Source organism: Cynocephalus volans, chromosome 6, assembly GCF_027409185.1.
Source record: "Cynocephalus volans isolate mCynVol1 chromosome 6, mCynVol1.pri, whole genome shotgun sequence".
NCBI lineage: Eukaryota > Metazoa > Chordata > Mammalia > Dermoptera > Cynocephalidae > Cynocephalus > Cynocephalus volans.
In genome coordinates this window covers 92941631-92961260 of record NC_084465.1, presented here as the reverse complement: position 1 = coordinate 92961260, position 19630 = coordinate 92941631, and the positions used below count along the sequence as shown (strand labels likewise).

At 55.1% G+C, this 19630-nt stretch overlaps 1 protein-coding gene across 5 annotated transcripts in view; it reads left to right on the top strand.

Moving 5' to 3' along the window:
• The window catches only part of CRHR2 (corticotropin releasing hormone receptor 2), a 40603-nt gene extending 26221 nt beyond the window's left edge, over nucleotides 1–14382 (top strand). For 3 of the 5 annotated variants that reach the window (XM_063099733.1, XM_063099731.1, XM_063099734.1), the window contains 9 exons: nucleotides 376–485; nucleotides 863–980; nucleotides 2835–2988; nucleotides 3473–3533; nucleotides 5037–5109; nucleotides 10974–11059; nucleotides 11257–11392; nucleotides 11875–11916; nucleotides 13357–14382. In XM_063099733.1, the coding sequence (XP_062955803.1) occupies nucleotides 376–485; nucleotides 863–980; nucleotides 2835–2988; nucleotides 3473–3533; nucleotides 5037–5109; nucleotides 10974–11059; nucleotides 11257–11392; nucleotides 11875–11916; nucleotides 13357–13497 (921 nt within the window). In that variant the 3' untranslated portion in view covers nucleotides 13498–14382. The remainder of the gene's footprint in view (nucleotides 1–375; nucleotides 486–862; nucleotides 981–2834; nucleotides 2989–3472; nucleotides 3534–5036; nucleotides 5110–10973; nucleotides 11060–11256; nucleotides 11393–11874; nucleotides 11917–13356) is intronic. The other 2 variants (XM_063099732.1, XM_063099736.1) reach the window with 1 other exon arrangement.
• The last annotated feature ends 5248 nt before the right edge of the window (nucleotides 14383–19630 follow it).

Here is a 19630-nt window from a genome sequence, read left to right as displayed (position 1 = left end):
CCAGACATGCACACCAACTCACCCTCAGTTGCTCAGCCAGCTGGGTTCTGAGCTGAGACTAAACCTAGGGGCGGCGTTATAGCGACATCTAGAATTTTTTTAAAACTCTGTACCCACAACTCTGGCATATCTCAGAATAGACCATGTCCAAATGTATCCCTCAAACTGCTTATTGAGAGGCCTGACCACAGCCATTTATAATAACTAAAGCCATCCAGGGCCAACAGGAGCAAGCTCTAGGAGCCACCTGGCCATGACATTTGGAGCCACTTCTGCCCCAAGGTCAGGACACACAGATGTGGACATGGCTGGAGTGCCCAACCTCACCCCTACCTGCCCATGCTTCCATCTGCCCATGTCTGTCTGTCTGTCCAGCAGAGGAAGTACGACCTGCACTACCGCTTTGCCCTCATTGTCAACTACTTGGGCCACTGTGTGTCTGTGGCAGCCCTGGTGGCCGCCTTTCTGCTTTTCCTGGCCCTGCGGTGAGTCCACCCTCCTGCCTCACTTTCTCCTGTCCCTCCTCCCACAGCACCCCCTTCAGCTCTCCCAGACATTCTCACCTCTCCTCTGGGAGCCCAGGAGCCAGTGGGTATGGGGGTTTTGCTGGGTGCCAGGGCACTGACCAGCTTCGGGCATGTGGGGTGCAGAAGGGGAGCTGGGCCACCATGGGTGGGATTTGGCTCCCAGTACAGCCCTTACCCCAGGCTGAGTCTCTACCCGGCCTCGGGAGGAACCCAGTCCCAACTGACCCCTAACCCAGCTGACCCCTAACCCTAGCCCCAGCTGAGCCCTCACCCTAGGTGGAGACTGTCCCAGCTGACCTCTGGCCCCACTGACCTCTGACCTGGGCCTCCCACAGGAGCATCCGCTGTCTGCGGAACGTGATCCACTGGAACCTCATCACCACCTTTATTTTGCGAAATGTCATGTGGTTCCTGCTGCAACTCATCGACCATGAAGTTCACGAGAACAATGAGGTCACTTCTCGGGAGACACAGGGCTGGGCCTGGGGGGCTCTGGGATCGGGGTCCACCCACCTCTCTACCCAATACTCAGGTGCAAAACGAGGCCTGAATTTACCTCCCCCCCACCCCAGTCACTGTCCCAGAGCCAGGAGGCGCAGGGCTGCCAGGCTGGGGTCCTGGGAGCTGCATAAACCTGACACCAGATTTTGGTTTATCCTGTTCCACCCCACATCTTGTGAATCCAGGTCTCCCTAAAGATGCATTAGAATAAAGGAGGCTGGGACTAACCTCTTCTGAACTTTATCTCACATAATCCCAGCAAGAGACCAGGAGGGATTATTTTCTCCATTACGAAGATGTGAAAACTGAGGCTCAGAGAGGTTAAGTGACTCACTGAGGTCACATGCTGTGATGGTGCCTCTACATCATGGACCACCCCACATGTTAGCTGTCCATTCTGGACTTGTGTCTACTGCAGCTATACCATGTCCAAGTCATTGTAAAAATGTAGACTAGCGAGGGACACACCATTAGAGATTACCCAATACATCTTCTTTGGGTGACCTGTACCTGAGCAGACACCCAGCCTGGTTTGACCTTTAACTTGGCCCCACATTGAACCCTGCCTCAGTACCAAACAAGTTCAGTCAAGTTTTGGGTGCCTTCCAGCTCTAGTATTGGCTTGCACTAATAAGACATTGCTTAATTTGGAAAACAAGCAGGCCTAGGAGGGGGTCTTTAGCATCCCACCTCAGCTGGACTTTCTTGGAACAAGGGAGACAGCCAGCCACGTGGGGCCCCAGGTCAAGGATGGGACCCTAGGGGAAGCCTCAGAGCAGCTAGCAGTTCATCTCAGGAGGATTATCAGAGAGCCAGGGCTATCAGAGAGAGCTTACAGGGCTCCCTGGACCCCAGCGGGCCCGGGACAGAGGCTGCTGCCTCCACCCTTCCCTGTGTCCCAGCCTCGGTTCTCAGGGTGCCCTGGGGGTGACCCCATGGAAAGATGACCAGGTAGGGTCGGTTGAGAGGAGCTCTGGCCTAGGGGCTGGAGGCCTGGACTCTGGCTGTGCCATGGCCCACATGTTGTCTGAGCAGGCTCCTTCCCTCCTTGCATCCCAGGCAAGATGCAAGGGACGGTAGCCTTGCTCAGAGGGACAGGGACAATTTCCCCTCTGCCGGAAAGGCAAATAACCTCAGCAGCCACAACCACAAGCCATGTTTCGTGGTACCTGCCTTTGCCATCCTCCATCTCCTTTTACCACCTATAGGGCAGCATCAGTCACAATGAGGCTCAGAGAGGGATAACAACTTCCCAGGAGCCCTACAGTCAGTGAGTCCCCCTCCACAGCCAGTGACGATCACACCAGGTCCAGTAGTCCCCAAACCTAGGGTCTTTGGAGAATCACCTCCGTGGCTGCAGCCCCACCTTAATTTACCCAGGACTCACTTTCTTCCACTTTTTCTAAATGAAATCTCATATTCCATCCCTCAATGGAAGCCAGGCTGACTTGCTATGGATTGAAGGTGACAAAAAAAATTACAACGAAACCATAGCAGTGTTGCTAAGTTCCATCCCTGCCTGCAGAAGCTCAGAGCCCAACTCCCTCTTTCTTTATTAAAAAGAGAAATTAGAAGAAGTTGGAGAGAAGTTAAAAACACCCCGGTACCGGTGGGAAATGGCTCCTTAACTTAATCCCAGAGAGTGAAACAGAGTTGGTGATGGGTGAACCTTCTCGGGGGAGGGTTGATGCGCTCCCCGTGTCGCGCTGCCTCCGGGGACAGGAAGGGCCCACCTCCCGCAGTGACACCCTGGCCTCCCGGGACAGGAAGGGCCCACCTCCCGCAGTGACACCCTGGCCCACACAGGTCTGGTGCCGCTGCGTCACCACCGTCTTCAACTACTTCGTGGTCACCAACTTCTTCTGGATGTTCGTCGAGGGCTGCTACCTGCACACAGCCATCGTCATGACCTACTCCACCGAGCGCCTGCGCAAGTGGCTCTTCCTCTTCATCGGATGGTGTGAGGGTCCCGGGGGAGCTGCGGGGCCTGGTAGGGGAGGGGGCTGCCCACAAGGTCCTCTCCCTTTCCTGCCTGCCATCCCCAGCACAGTCCCAAGGACTCAGTCTCCCTCCATGTCAGTGAGGAGAAAGCAAAGAATCCCCACAAAGGATGTTCCACAAATAGCCCCCCTCCCCCGCCCACACTGACCAATCCAAAGACCTTTGTCTCTGGCTTCAGAAGAGTGACTGGCTGGCTCTGTTTCTCTATCACAGAATCTCAGAAAATCACTCCATCCCCTGCTGGAGAGATGGCTGAGGTGGAGCAGAGTGGAGGAGTGGGGGGCAGGAGTCTAGGGACAGGGCACCCTGGAGTCATGGATGACCTGCAGTTGGAGGAGTAGAAACATGATCCCAGGCCCCTGTGGTCCCCACACCCTGTGTTCTACAAGAGGGTCCCCATCCATCCGTCTATCCACTGCAGCCCTTGTCTGTTCCTCTTTCAGGTGTCCCCTGCCCCATCATCATCGCCTGGGCCATTGGCAAACTCTACTATGAGAATGAGCAGTAAGTGGGACAGGCCAGCCATGGGGGTCATCAGGTGGGGTCACATCAGCCTTGGGCTCTGGCCAAGCAATGGGCACGTACTGTAGCCATGCCTGGACAGATTCTCTTTCCTGTTGTCCTTAAACTGAAAAGCACACCCAGAGGTGCTCACGTCGTGGGTCTCAAAGCAACTTTGTTTGTTGAATTCAATTAGGAATCATGATTCCCTTAAGGGCCCCATCTGCCTGACCCCTCTGGTCTTTGGCAAGGTCTCATCCTGAGTTGGGTATGGCAGGTCTGGCCTGGGGCACGTGGAGGAGACCACAGTCTCAGGCTTTCAGTCCAGCCTACATCCAAGGCTGTGTCAATGAGCATTTAACAGAGTCTGGTGACAGCTCGTTTTGTCTGACATCCCAGTCTCTGCCTGGGTGCAGTGTCCCATCCTTGGGTTCTCCCTGCACCAGAGACTTTGATAGGCTGAGCCACAGCCCAGATGACAGCAACTCTGGCCATGGGCCAGCCAAGGAGCAGCCAGGAAGTCAGGTGCCAGCAGCTGAGGGAGGAGGGGACTGGGGAACATCAGCCTCTGTGTGCAAATCCCCAAGGGGTCTCAGAGGCTGAAGGAGCAGATGGGATATGGGGGGCCATGGCAAGAGTTTCAGGAGCTCAACATTAGAAAGGTAAAAGCTGCTCAATAAGAGGGATCCTTGGTAGGTAGTGAGCTTCTTGTCAAAGGGGGTGTTCAAGCAGAGACCAGAACCCCTGGTGCTGGGAGGAAGCAGAGGAGATTCCTGTTGCAGCAGAGGCAGGTATGCACTAGACGACCTCTAAGATTTCAGAAGACACAGAGTTTCCAGAAGGCAATGGTCCCTCCCCACGGTCCAGGAGTTGCTGGCAGAGCCAGACTGGGTCCTGGCCCAGCCCTTCCTCGAGACCGTAAAGCTTCTCCCTTGAGCAGCATGCCCAGAGCATAAACCAAGTCCCTGGCAGCCACGAGACCAGCCAGGCAGCAGGCTCCCTTTGCTGGGTGTGTGAGCTCAAAGACAGAGAGACAGAGCTTAGGCAGGAGAGGGCTCCACCTCCACATCTGCTGTTTTGTGCAACCGAGTGCCTGGCACGTGGAGCAGCAGGTTCCCAGCAATGTGGAGACTGGTGGCACAGGACAGCTGGGCCCTGGGCCAGCGAGAGAAAGCCCAGTTCTCCCTGTATCCCTGTGCCCCCTGTGTGCCCAGCCCTCTGCCCAGCAGTCTGTGATGGGGCGGGGGGTCCGAAGAAGAAGAAGAGGAGACCAGAGCCTGCCCTCAGTCTAGCTAGGGAGACCAGACCCACCAGGTAAGCAAAGGGCAGTCCAGGGGTGGGCCAGGGCTGTCAGTGGGGCTGGGGCTGACCCCAAGTCTTTCTGGGAAGGAGCAGCCTGGAGATAGGGTCTCAGGAAGGATCAAGTTGGAGGACCCTGGGCCCAAGCCTGGGGTGGTCCCTGGGCTCCAGCTCAGCAGGTCACCAACAGCCACCCCATGTTTGCAGGTGCTGGTTTGGCAAGGAACCCGGCGACCTAGTGGACTACATCTACCAGGGCCCCATCATCCTCGTGCTCGTGGTAGGTCCTCAGTGGGGACTGGGAGGAGGCTGGGACACTGGGAGGACAGCAGAGGACCCACCCAGGCAGAGACGCTGGGAAGGATGTGGCATGGGCAGCCCTCTGCACCCACTCTGTATGCCACGCGCCACCCACTTCCCAGCACCTCCTGATCACCCTTCCTCATGCTCTGTGCCCTGCTGCAGCCCTGAGCCACCCTGCACCCCATGTTCTTTCTCTGGCTGGAGAAAGTTCTGACTGGTGGCTTTCTAGTGCCCTCCTGGGTCTGATGTCCCCTTATTAGATACAGTGCTGAGACAGCTGGGAGAGCAGGCAGCTGATGGCAAGAGAAGAGTGTGCAGGCTTCTGTTCAGCCCAGATCTACATTCCCCCACCCACCTGCCCCCAGCGACCCCCTCTGGGGTCCAGCCCACCGCCCCCAGCCTGCAGCGTGGATACCAGAATGAAGCGTAATGAGCAATTGTTCCTTGCCCAGCTCCCCGCCCTCTGCCAACGGTATTCACATCCAAGGTATAATTGCTGCCATGTCCTTAATCCACAACGAGCTTTAATTGACAAAGTTTACATCGAGGCTGCATTCTGCAAAAAAGAGCCCATTATATATCATACATTTAAAAAGAGAGAGACATACAAAAAAGCCGCCCCGTAAGAAATTGGCATTTACGTAAGACTTATTTCAAGCTCGATAATTTCAGGCTCCTGTATGTACCAGCTTCCTTAAAGGGCCCCGCTACTTCAGGAAATGCAGAGAAAGTGTGCTCCTCTTGCACACAGCAGATGCCTAATGAGGCTATCTTTTGTCTTTCACTGCTTAGCTCTTTTATTTCCCCGCACTCTCTTTTTTGTGACTCCTTCTGGGATTCATTTGACCCCCGTCTTTGGCGTGTCCTTGATGCATGTGAACTGGAGATGACTAGGAAGGTTTTTCACCACTGCCTGGAGTTCCACCGTCAGGGTTTTGTCTGCTTCAGAGGCAGAAGCCAGTCCTTGTCAGTTAGTGGGAAATGATTGTCCTTGGACTCCCAGCCTCAGTGAGTCACTCACCCCTCAGTGTGAACAGAAACTCCACGAGACCTGTCCCTCCCAGCCAGCTCCCTAGAGCCCATCCTGGAGGGAGAGAGCTTCTGATGAGCCTGCAACCCACCCAGGAAGGCTGGCTGGGATGGGGGAGCCCTGACAGCAGGAGTGAGCCCCGACTGCAAGGATGCTGGCAGGTGGTGAAGAGAGGAAAGAGAGGGGAGGCTCGTGTGCAAGGGCCCTGTGTCACACCCAGCTCCCTGCCTCCTCTTTTCTGCCCCCTTCTCTGGCTGCACCCCACCTCTCAGCTCAAGAGCCCTTTGGGCCAAGCTATTTGCACCAACAGGGGCTTCCAGGTTCCAAGCTGAGCCCTTTCAGAAGCTTTACCTGTATTATTTCCAACCTTCATATCCTTGATGCCAGAAAATAGGGACTATGCTCCCATTTTACAGATGAAGAAGCTGAGAGAGATGAAGTGGCTTGCCCAAGGTCATCACTAATAGCTAGCAGGGCTGAGGCACAGGGGCCAGTCTCCTGCCTGGCCATCCCCACCTGCCTGGTGTCCTTGACACCCCAGCTCTCCCCAGCAGTTCACAGCTACATTTCTGCAGCTAAGAGGCAGGAAGGGAGGAGGGGAAGGAGGGAGGGGGGAGGGAGGACAGACCAGGTGTGTTGGCTCATCTCTCCCTACTTGGCCTCAGACACAGCTCCTCCTCCTTTAAACCCAGGTTGGGAGCGCAGTCCTGGTCCTTGGGCGTGTCCTCTTCACTCCCCGCTCTGGTGCTGAGCAGGCTTACCCAGGCCCTTCTCCTCTGTCCTCCCCAGCTCTCAACTCCCTGCACCGCACATTCACCAGACCAAGTGACACGGCCTGCCTGTCCCACCAGGGTCTGTGGAGCCTGGTGATTCTCATCAGGGAGCCACACAGATGGGATTGGGATGTCCCAGCAGCCTGGTGACCATCTGTTTTGCAACATCTGGGAGACTGGTCCTCCCTGGACACTCCTGTTGTCCCTCCTGTTGGCATTTTCTAGGCAGGCAAGGCCTGCCAGTAAAGGTCTGGGGACAAAGAGGGGCTCCCATGAGCACCATGATTTAGCAAGTGCTGTTTCCCTCCAGCAGGGGTAGAGGGAGGTCTCAGGGTGGTCATGCACTGGAGGTTAAGCTGGGGATGTGCTGTGTGACATCGTGGAGCAAGTAGTGGCTGGAACCCCTGGGATGCGTGGTGTGATCCTGAGTGAGTCAGTTTTCTGTGGCTCATAACAGAATACCTGAAACTGGGTAATTTATAAGAAAACAAAATTTATTTCTTACAGTTTTGGAGGCTGGGAAGTTCAAGGGGCCTTCGTGTTGGTAGGGACTCTCTGCAGAGTCCTGTGGCCATGCGAGCAATCACATGGTGAGGGCTGGGCAAGAACAATTCTTAATGTGCTTACTTGCACACCTTATAAAGCCAGCAGTCCACACCCGGGACAGCCCATTAAACCATTAGCCCTTGACTCCATGAATGGACTATTCTGTTCATGAGAGCATAATCCTCACGATACAATCACCTCTTAAAGGCCCTGCCTTTCAACACTGCCACGTTAGGGATTGATCTTCCACATAAGCTTTGGTGGGGACACACACTCACCCTATATCACTGAGGGAGCCCTTTCCCCTGTTGCTGCCTCAGTTTCCCACTTGAAACACAGGATGCCAATTCCTGTGAATTGACCCTGTGAAGTGACCCTGTGAGGACTAGTGGGCTCAGGAGGCATGCTGGTGGCTCTGGGGCCCTGCCTCAGCAGTTCCTACAGAAACTAGAGCCACAAATTCAGGACCCTGTGCTGACGGCCTCCCAGCACTCCTGGTGTAGAGATGCTGAAAATCACCTGTCCCTGGGCCGACAGTGTGAGCAGCTCCTTCCATTTGGCTCCTTCTGGCTGGCCCCACATTTTACCACCTCCCGCAGGAGTGGCATGGGATGCCAGGGCTGGCAGAAGGCTGCTGGCACAAGCTGCCTCATTTTAAACCCTGACACCATCCCCTGCTCACTCTGGCATGGGCAAGCTACGTAGACTATTTGAACCTCAGTTTGTGCACCTGTAAAATGGGGATAGAGATCATATCTGCTTCATAAAAGTTGCTGCTTGAGGAATAGCCATGAAGTACTTGGAACAGAACCTGGGCTGGCCTAAGGACTGTATCCACATTAGTGAGCCCTAGGACTCCGCACACCTGTCCTGGCACAAGGTGGTAGGGACTGTAATGTCCAGACCCCAAATCAGATGATCAAAATGCGACCTGATGCCCACCACCACCTGCCAGACCCAGATTCTGACCGGGTTCGGGCACCCACCCCCACAAAGCTTCATTCGGGTGAAGCTCACTTCGCTGTGGAGCTCAAATGTCAGCATCAGAGGATCAGGAGAGGGGGCTGATGCAGCGCTGGGCTTCTGAGAAGAGGCTTCTCCAGAGGGTCTGGCCTCTCCCTGGCACCCCACACCCTCTCCTCTGCAGCATTCCAGGGCCCACCTCATGCAGGCTGCCCTAAGAACATTCTGGGCTGGGTGGGCAGGCTCTGCAAGGGCTTGTTGCAGGAGGAGCTGGGCTTTACCACTTGACTCCCAGTTGGTCTCCTACCTCCCTGGATTTGTCTCTTGCCTCCCTCAGCATCACCCTCAAGCACACTGACTGCCACTGGGTCTACCCCCTCCCACCCTGGGCATTCTCTCTCAGCCTGGAACGCTGTCCCCACCTGCACTGCTAATGCCGCCTTCTTCAGTTCTCAGCTCACGGGCCAGTTCTCCAGGCCTTTTTGACCCCTTAGGAAAGATGCAATCCCCCTTGCCCAGCTAGGCCACAAGCCCTCTGCAAGCAGGGCCGTATCTGCCTGTCCAAAACCAGGCAGGAGAAGGTTAAGGAGCCATAGCCATTGCTCACTGCAGAGCTGGGTGTTTTCGGCAGGGAGCAAGGGAGGACAGTCCAAGGATGAAAAGCTGGAGAGCTCGGTGTGGACTGAGGGTCATAAGGCTCCCTGGAGAGAGAGGAAGTTCCCATGGTGGGGCTGGCACAGACACTGCAGAGGAGGATGCTGGAAACAAGCTCAGAAGGACAGAGTGACTTTCAGGCTGCTGGACTCAGGATGAGTGGGGGCAGCATCACTAAATGCCTGCCTAGTGTGAGGACAGGAGACAGGCCTGGTCTCCCAGATGCTCACACAAGGCTTATCTCTGCCCTTGCCTCAGCACAGGAGCAGGGCTCTATAGCCAAGGGGTACTCAGTAACCACTTGTGGGTGGGTGGTTGGGTGGGTGGATACATGTATGCATAAAAGAGTGGATGGAAAACTGAATGAACTGGTTGGTGGGCAGGTGGCTGGGTGGATGGGTGGGTGGGTGGATGGATAATTGAATGAATTGATTAGTGGATTGATGGATGCTGGGTGAATAATATTTAATGCAAGGAAACTGGGCAAAAATGAGAATATATTTTGATTCCAACAGTCTGTACTCTCATAGAAGTCAGGAAGAACCAGAAAAGGTCAAATACTTTGTATTACCTGTATAAGAAAATTAATATTGACCTATGTGTTAAGGTGACCTGTGCTCCATAACACAAGGAAATAAGCCAGAAACCCAGGGGCTAGAAACAACATGAGCTTTAAGAGGAAGCAGGGGCCATAGGCAGCCCTCTCTAGAGGCTTCCTACCTCACCCTGACCCTGGGTCTGGCCACACCTCTGTGTAGTACAAGAGCCACAGGCTATGCCTCAGGAGGAGTCGGAGCCCCCTCTGCCCCCAGAGCCACCTCAAGCTTGGGTGCATCCAGAGGCTACAGGGTTGACAGTCACATAACATCTGCCTGTGTCCTCCCCCATCCCAGCCTGGGATCTGGAACTTAGGAGGGTTAGAAGGGCCTAGGCCAACCTTAAGAAGCAATGGATTTTCTAGACAGACCCGGAGTGGTGTGTGTGCGTGCATGTGAGCCAGCAGATGTCCCTGGGCTGACATGTATCTCTCTCTGTCCTGCAAGCACTTTCTTCTGAAGCAGTTCCCATGTGTTGGGCGACACACACTCCCATCCCTCAGGCTTGCACTTGGAGGCAGTTGAAGAGACCCAGGCATGCCATGTCCTCAGATACACACACACACAAACCATGTGTGTGACATGCATGGGCAGAGTGACAGCACACCATCCCAGGGACAAGAGGCAGGCCAGAGAGCCACGGCCCACAGGCTACTGGTCAGGAGCCCTTGGCAGTTCTGGGGCAGAGGCCGGGCAGGGTGGCCCTGAAGCTGGGGAGGCTCAGAATGAAGACAGATGAGGTCCCTACCGAGCTTTGGGGCCAGCTCTGCTGCCCATCCATCTCCTTCACATCGGGGCATCTGCGAAGGCTCCCAGTTCCAGGGCACAGGGGCAGGAGGGTGAGAGATTAATCACCGTTCAGCAACTGAGTTATTAATCACTCCATCTGCCTGATCCACGCAGCCAGGGCAGGGCTGTCCTCAGTCAAAGAGACCTCAGGCCCATGACAGTGCGACGGCCTCAGAGAGCCTCAGTCAACAAGTGGGGCCTGTGGGAGCTGGGGAGGGTCCCTGAGCAGGGAGGGGCAGGGGCTTTGCGAGGAGTGGGCTTCCGAGGGTGAGAAGCCAGGCCTGCAGCAAATGGGGGTGTCTCCCTGCCCTGGTAAGGGAGGAGCAGAGGCCATGGGACTCCTGCAGGTGCTGGGGTGACTGGGGGTGGGATGGGGTGTGCATGGGATGAGGATTCCAGGGGGTCACGGCTGGGGGGGCATGCAGCTGCCTCTCAGCTCACCCCCAGCTCATGGTCCTTCCTGTGTCCCTCTCTGCCTTCTTGCATCCAGATCAACTTTGTATTTCTGTTCAACATCGTCAGGATCCTAATGACAAAATTACGAGCATCCACTACGTCCGAGACCATCCAGTACAGGTACGGGAATGGGTGCCTTGATCCCCAGCAGGGGAGAAATGAGGTCATCTGGGCCATCCTCCTGCCGCCAGTCAGAGCCCTCAAAGTCCTCACTCGAGCTCCCAGAAGAAACACCCCAAAGTGCCCCCCGATATCCCAGCTGAGTGAGACCCTGCCTGCAGCGGTGCTTGGACCTGTGTCCCCCCTGTCGCCCCCAGGAAGGCAGTGAAGGCCACCCTGGTCCTCCTGCCCCTCCTGGGCATCACCTACATGCTCTTCTTCGTCAACCCTGGGGAGGACGACCTGTCACAGATCGTGTTCATCTACTTCAACTCCTTCCTGCAGTCGTTCCAGGTGGGGCCCCCGCCGTGAGTTTTCCTGGCCTACTGTGCTCAGGCAGCCGTGTCCTCACTAAGACGACCACACAGGACTGGCGCCCACGCGCTTCAGTGACGTACACACTGAGATGTAAGCGTGTGCACACAGTCAGCCTGGGACTGGCCCCAGACACTGCCAAGGCTGCCCTGGCCTGAGCCCTGCCCCGTCACCCCCACCCCAGGGCTCAGATGTCCCAGCACCTCTTCTGAGGAGTCAGAAATACCACATGGTATTTAGGAGGCTGGAGTCCTGGCTGTAGGCCTGAGACCTCCTCTCACTCAGAGTGGACCTTGGTAAACCTCACCTCGAGGGCTGCGGCCATGAGTTCTGAGGCCCACCCAGATCTGACCCCCTGGGATCCTGGGTCATGTTCTCCCAGCCATCCTGTCTCCCGCTCACCCCTCCAGGCAGAGTGACTCCCCACGCAGGCCACTGACTGCTCCCTCCTTCCTTTCTAGGGTTTCTTTGTGTCTGTCTTCTACTGCTTCTTCAACGGAGAGGTAGGAGGCCGGGCCCTCAGGGTGGCCTGGGTTCTCAGGGTCCTCAGACCCCATTCCAGGGCAGTCAAGCCACCTAACCCTTCAGGAGTGCCGAGGTCCCTGGCTCTGTCAGCTCTGCCCTGGAGAGGGGAGGGGAAGGCCTGAGAAACCACCTCAGCCTTAGGGGAACAGGAATCCACCTTCGGGGACTGGAGCCAGTTTAGAAGGTCAACTGTGAAGGCCAGAAATAATATGCAGCTCTCCGCACATGCCCTCGGAGAGCTGGGTGCACAGGGGACCCGGGCTGCAAGGCCTTATGGAAGAGAGGACCCAGAACAGAGGTGGTGACAGGAGGAAGCTTCCAGAAAGAGGTGAGGGGTTTGCCATGCAATCAGGTGTTTATGGACTTAGGGAGCAGAAAAGACACCAGCACATTCATTTTTCCCACCACAGTAAAGATGACAACGCCGGGCAGGCTCTGGGGAGTGAGGTGGCCAGTGAAGGCTGGCTGAAGTGTGCACTTGAGCAGGGGTGGGAGGACACAGGGAGCAGACAAAGCCCCCAGGGCCTAAGGGCTTCTACAAGATCCAGAGGAATGCCAGTGCCCACCTGGGGCCACCGTGGGCCTGCACAGGTGGTGCCTATGCAGGCCTGGGTCTTGTCAACTGAAGCACATCCAGATGCAGAATCCAGCAGTGGAGACTGGTTCTGTGGGCAGCAGGGTAGGGATAGTGGCAGCCACTAAGGCAGACAGGTAATGAATGTTTATGGAGCATTTATTCTGTTCAAACCATGTGCTGGGCCAGGATGCAGGGGCAGGATCCATTTTACAGAAAAACTCAATTACAACACAAACGAGAACCAAATGGCACCAGACCGGATCAGGTCTGGAAATGAATACAACTGTCAGCTTTGCCGCGCTGGTGCTGTGGGAAGGAGGCCGGTCTGGAGGAGGCAGAGGAGGTGACGGCTGCAGAGAAGGAGGGAAGGTCTTTCCCGGGAGAAGGGAGCAAGCCGGGGGCATGTGCCAGGCTCACACCTGCAATGCACCACTGGAGCAGGGCCTGAGAGGGCGGGAGGGCGGATTCCAGAAGCTGGCTTCTCTGGCCCTGGGAGGCTAAACTCAAGTGCCCGAGGCACTGTGCCCAAAGGAAACTGGATATTTCGGAGGCGGGGGGGGGGGGGGTAATAATGTGGAACAAAGGAAGCATGGGGGTCAGGCTTCTGCAGGAGAGGGGTGTGGAGGAGGAGCCCCTGGAGACAGGCTGCAGAGAGGAGGCGATATGGTCAGGGGAAAGGCCTTGGTTTTGAAACCAGCCAGTCCCTTGGTATGTGAGTGGCCTTTGGGAGGGCCCCCCTGGACTCTCTCCCCAGCCCTTCGAGGCAGGGAGCAGGGAGCCCTACCGTCCAGAGGCCCAGGATTGGCTCTGGCTGCCGGCTGAGCCTCATCCTCCCCCACAGGTGCGCTCAGCCGTGCGGAAGAGGTGGCACCGCTGGCAGGACCATCACTCCCTCCGAGTCCCCGTGGCCCGAGCCATGTCCATCCCCACGTCGCCCACGAGGATCAGCTTTCACAGCATCAAGCAGACGGCCGCTGTGTGACCCATCAGTCGCCCACCTCCCTGCCACTCCTCCCCATCCTCCTCCGCCTTGTTCCCCCGGGTCCTCCTTGCCGTGCAGCCCCGGAGGAGGGCAGGAGGGGCCAGCTCGGCAGCCAGCAGGAAGGAGGCACACAGCCGTGGAAGGGGGCTCCCGGTGCCCAGGGCCAGCTGGGGCCACAAGTCTCAGTGGGAGAGGGAGCAGAAGGAGGTCACAGGGACCTCCTGAGTCGAGCAGGTCGGATGTCTTCAGGCATATGCCCACCCAGCCTCTCTCACCTGGCCCTCACTGTAACCCCATTCGCAGATGAGGAAACTGAGGCCCAGAGCGGGAAGGGCTTGCCCAAGCCACACAGCTAGTTAGTGGCAGACACAGGCCTCCTCCACCCCACTCACGGTGCCAGCAGCCAGGCGATGGTTTGGCCCTGTGCCCTGCTGCCTTCTGCCTCCACACTCAGTGGCGCCCTCTGCAGCAGGGGGAAGGCACACAGATGGGAGTAGAGGATTAATTTGTCTGGCTTCACACCAGGGGCTCTCACTTGTACCCCACCCCTGACCAGGCTGTCCCTCAACCCCTTCCCAGACATTCTCCTGCCCCTGGGGCTCCATGAAGGATGCTGGCTTTCAGGCCTGTGTAACTTCTCTGCCTGTCCACAGATGGAGGCTTGCGGAGGGGCAGGTGGGGAGGAAGACACGGCCAGAGCAGCCACTCTAAGGCCAGCCAGACACAGTGCAGGATGAATAGGAAGGTGTGGGGGTGAGGAAGGAGCAGCCAGAGTATATCTTTGGTGATTGGAACTAATCCCCCAACCCCCTCCTCAGACTGAGCTTCACAGTCCCCTCTAGGAACATCTCTGCTCTCTGTGAAATAAACCATACCTCTTGGAAATGGCCTCCCCTCAGATCAAGTCAAGTGGGCATCAGAAAGGGTGGTGTGGGCCAAGTATGGTGGGCTGGGTTGGCTGGGCCACACGCATCCTTCTTAGCAGAGACTCTGTGACTTGGCCTCTCTGACCTGTGGGAGGTTTGGAGTCTCTGTGGTCAAAGCACCTGTAGCCAAGTCTGTCCCTTATCACTCCCTTAGGCTAATATCTGTCCCCAGCCTTCCAACCAAGGGCAGTTTAATTCAGCATGGAGGAGGTGCGCAGTAAGCTAGGGCCTGTCCCAAAGGCCAAGGTTCTGGAATCAGGTGGGAAGGGCAGACAAGGCCCCCAGGTTCCAGGAGCAACCACCAACAGGGCGGTCTCCAACTTGACTTGACTTCCATCCTGCACCTCTCCAGGAGAGCGGCAGGAGTCCAGGGGAGGAAGCAGACATCAGGCCACTGGTTCCAAAAGGGCTTCTGCTCTAAGTACCCACCACAAAATAAGTTTTGAAAAAGTACGTACCCCATCTTGCAGACTTTTAAGTTGACATCTAATACAGTATTTTTTACATAAGTTTTAAAACGTGCAAAGGATGTGATTTCTGGCATTTGGTAAATATTTACATTTTAAAACAAAACTGCCACAACACTTTAAAATACATCAGATGGAATCTAAACACCACAGTGATTTAATACCCACCCTCATCTCTTTTAAAAACACCTGAATTGGGTTTTCTCTAACAGAAATTTCATGTTGTTCCTTTTCTCTTTAACATGTATCTCCATTCCATTGCCCCTATAGAGTCTTACACCAATGCAGTATTTTTATGGTGGAAAGTCTTTCATTGCTCACCTTATCATACTTCCCTGCCACAAAATTTATCTATGAATTGATATAAAAATACTTAGTTTCCTGTGACCAAAGGTTCTAAGGGTTTTTTAGAGTCTTCTGGATTGCATTATTACAACTATCTTTCACATAAAAGTAGTAAACAATTGATTAAAACAACATAGATACCGAAAGTTTTCATAGGTAATTAATTGTTAAACCTAAAAACACATCTTAATGAAATTGATAGGAACTTAATCGTTCGTGAATCTATGGATGAATATTTATTAGTAGAATGAATCAGGACTTAGCACTAATTCTTTTCTTTTTTTCATTTTTTATAGCTGTGCCTACTGAGAAGGCTTTTCAAGTCGATGAGTAGATGCTCTAGCAATGTCACCCAATTCTCTATGCTCCTCTGAGATGTATGTCCAAAATTGCATAGTGATCTGTCATCAAAAATGATCTATCAGAGGTCCATTTGATTAATTGCCACCTGCCCCTGTGTGTCTATTGGTTGGTGGAGCCAGCAAGGGGTGTCAAGGCTGGGCAAGCATCAGGTGCCATGAGGGCTGGGGTGAGCCTGCCTGCTCCTCGTGTTAGACAGGAGGGCACTTGGGGCTCTTGCTTTTGTTTTCTAGAGACAGAGCTCATGCGTGTCTTGGAAAGTCTTCTTGGGCACCCAGAGGCAGAGTAATGGCCACATTCACTGGCATCCTGGAGGCCCTTGGAGAGCAAGAGCTGCAAATGGCTTGGCCCCACGAGGCCACTTGGAGAGCTCTATGGGCCAGAAGAGACTGAGTGGCACTCATCGGAGCAGACCTGCCACTCCAAGTCCCACCGATCATCACCACCCTCCTAGGCAGCCCTCAGCACATTATCCCGCCTGGGCTCTGCTCTCTGGAGGATCCCTGCTGGGACCAGGCCTGCCCAGGCCAGCACTGAGAAGACAGCAGAGATGCTCACTTTGTTGAGCAGGTGGTTTGAAAGGAGGCTCCTCCTTGGTCCCGCCTCAGCCCTGTATCCCCTCATTACCTGGGCTTCTGGACACAACCCCCACTGAGTTCTTCCCTTGAAATGCCACTGGAGCCATCAGGCCATCTCTCTGGTCCCCACTCATTAACTTTGTTAGGAACCTGCTCCTGCAGCCGAGCCAGTCCTCATTAGCCTCTGCCTCCACGCTGGCGGCCCCTCGCCGAGTGGGCATTCCTGGAAAGTGTCCTCATTAGCAGGCTCTTCTTGTCTGTAGCAGGCAGATTCCAGTGCCCAGACCCTGCAGGTCCTCAGGCTCTCCTGTTTAACCCTGTCACCACCCTGATTTAGAAAGCTGGGGATTCCTCACACCAGCCTCCTAGCCCCACTCCCAGCGAGAGACCACAGATAGACCCAGCATGGCTCCAAGCCCCTGGCCCGTCATCCAAATGGGGCCACAAAGTACCTACTGGGGTGTGAGCCTATTTATGACAAGTATGGCAGCAGGAGTGGCAGGTGAGGGGGCATCTGTGGGGCAGGAGGTAAAAGGTGGGGATGGCATTTGCCTCCCCATTTGCTGGGAGGGCCCCTTGGAGGTGCTCCCCAAGGGCCTGGAGCCTCAAGACAGCTGGTGTCCCATGGAGGATGTCTCAGCAGTGGCACAAAAGAAAACAGGCGCATGTAGAGCTAAGACACTCACAGAAAACAGCCTCCAACATACAGACGTACGCAGAGACAGTGGCACACAGGCTCTCCAACACAGGGGCACACGCTCCTGGGGCCCAAGTGGGCATGACACAAGTGCACGGACACAGAGATTCCTGGAACACATGACCAGACCCAGAGACAGAGCTGCACATGCACCCCTCCATCCATCATTCCCCATTTCTTGCACACCACTGTGTGCCAGATAGGGAAATAGTAGGAATAAGACAAAGTTCCTGTTTCAAGAAACTCAAAATCTAGTTGAGAAGGAGGAGCTCTGAAAACAGCACAAGCAGGCAAAGGATGTGTGTGCCTCTGTGTCTCTAGCTGGTGGGTCTCTGTCATGGTGGGGCGAGGTGCCAGGTCTGAAGACTGCACCTGTCCCCAGCCCTGTCCACATCTCATAGTCCATGCCCATGGTGGCCCCAAGCCAGACAAGGCTCATAGGCACACTAACCCAGCTGCCCTCCCCACCTCTTTCCTATTTCCCACTGACCAGGCCCAGGACCTCTTGGACAGCCGCAGAGACAGAGAGGGGAAAGGAGCCGGTTTGTGTTGCTCTTCTTTCCTGAGCATCTTGGGGCCAGGTGGGGATTGTGTGCAGTGGTTGGCAGGATGGGAGGGGCTGTCACAGGAGGGACAGGTGGAGGGGCTGGGAAAGGGCACATGTGGGAGAACTAGCCAGCCCTGTATGTCTTGTGCCTGGGGTTGTGAGGCCCGATGGGAGTCCTTTCCTAGAGTGACATTTCTGCCGGGCTCAGGGAGAGTTTTGTGGTCAAGAGCTGTCCCTCCGTGGAGCTGGTGGCTGGGGCAGCAGCAAGTAAGAAGGGAGCATGAAGAGGCTGCAGCCCTCCAGCTGGGGAGCCCAGCAGCCCCACTGCTCTAAGAGCTCCCCTGGGCTACTCATCGGAACCAACTGAGCAGCTGTTGGAAAGCTGGCTTTGGAGTCAGAACTTCTAGGCTCTGTGGGCTCCGGGAATCCGCAGGCTTAACAAACCCCCAGGCGATTCTGACTATGAGCTTTTGAATAGGAGCCAGCAAACAAGGAAACGTCCCTTGTCTCCTCTTTCCACCACACACACACATACACCTGTGCACTGTAGAAAGGGAAGGTGAGTGACCGCCTTCTGGAAAACTCTAAGGGAAGTCAGCTATGGCAGGAGAGGAGGAGACACATTTAAAACATGTAAATGCACACATCAGTGTGCCTGGTATGGCCCCTGAGGGGCTGCTAATTCTCCTGAGGGTGCTGTGCCACCCAGAGATGTGAATTAGCAAGAGGAATGGGCAGAGGGTAGGCTGACGTCACTGCCCTCTGTTGATTGTGTTTTCTCCAGATTTTCCTGTTAGACATTTTTTGTCACCATGGCCTTGTCTCCATCCCTCAGACCCCATCAGATAGCCTCTTCCAGGACGCCTTCCTGCAGCGTCAGTCAGACGAGTTCCCCAGGGGCTCCTACAGCAGTTACTGCAGGCTCCATTGCTGGGCTGGAAATTCCTGGGGGTACGAGCTTCACTTATGCCCATAGCAAGAGCTCTGCACCCAGCAGGAACTCTAGAAGATTCATTGAATAAACTGGCCTTTCCTATTTGTTCCACCCAGAGCTGGGTAACCACAGGCAAGAATTCAGGTGTAGAGAAAGAGCCCAGTGCTAGCAAGACAGAAAAAAGGCACAAGAAATCCCAGTGTCTATTAGCTTTGCACAGAAGGAAAACTCGTTCTTTGGCTCCATACTCCACCACCACCAGAGCCCAGTGGTCAGTGCCAGACTGAGGACATCCTCTTCTTCACTTCCTGTGAATGACAGAAAATGCGAGGAGGAGAGCCCCCACCACATCCTGCAGACCCTCTGGCAGGTGTCCCCAGATTCATCTCGCCCCAAGGAGCCCTGGGCCTCAATGGATCCTAACTTCCTTCTGGCAGAGGATGCAGCCTGCCCTTCAGCGGTTCCATAAGGCGGGGAGAGACATGGTTTGGCCCAGCTAGTTCAGGTTTATACCTGTTGTCCTGGTTTGGACAATAAATTATATGATCACCCTACTTAAACTCCACATTGTCTGAGTACACAGAAAGGGCCACAAATGCTGCTTGAATAAATGAATGGTGAAAGCCAGATGCACAGAAGATTCTGAATGTTAGCTATTGCACTTTGGAAAGAGAAACCAAGCGGAAGGGACTTTCCAAGGCTAAGTCTTGAGTCCTATCTAATATCTGTTTGCTGGACAAATGAGTGAGCAGGGGCAGGTAGGAATTAATGATTCTAGTGCCAGAAGAAAATTGTCACTCAGCCTCTGTATGAATACAACAAAATAATTAATTATGCTTAATTAGCCCCGTGGAGCACTGAGTAAGGCCCCTCTGGCTCCCTGAAGCCCAACCATGATAAATAATCCAGCATCATGTGTCCCCACAGCGGGCCCTCTGCCCAGGAAGGCAGAGAAATTCTAAGCCTCGTCATTTCTTCCTTCCAACCCCACTCCAGTCTCAGTGTCTTGGGAAGGCCAGCAGGGCCAAGAGCCACTGCAGCTGCCTCGTTTCCTTCTTGCTCTCCTGCCTGGCCCAGATACCTTCAATCTATGAGGAGAGAATTAATATTCCCACTTGCCCATTCGGGGACTTCCAAAGTATGCTCTATAGAGGCTGTGCCCCCAGTTCCGAAGCAAATGAACCCCCCTGGCCTGGTGTCTCCAGATCCATCTCATCCCTTGGCTTGAAACAGATTCCGGGCTGCCCCCGATAACTCCTCCACTGTAGACTTGGCTGTT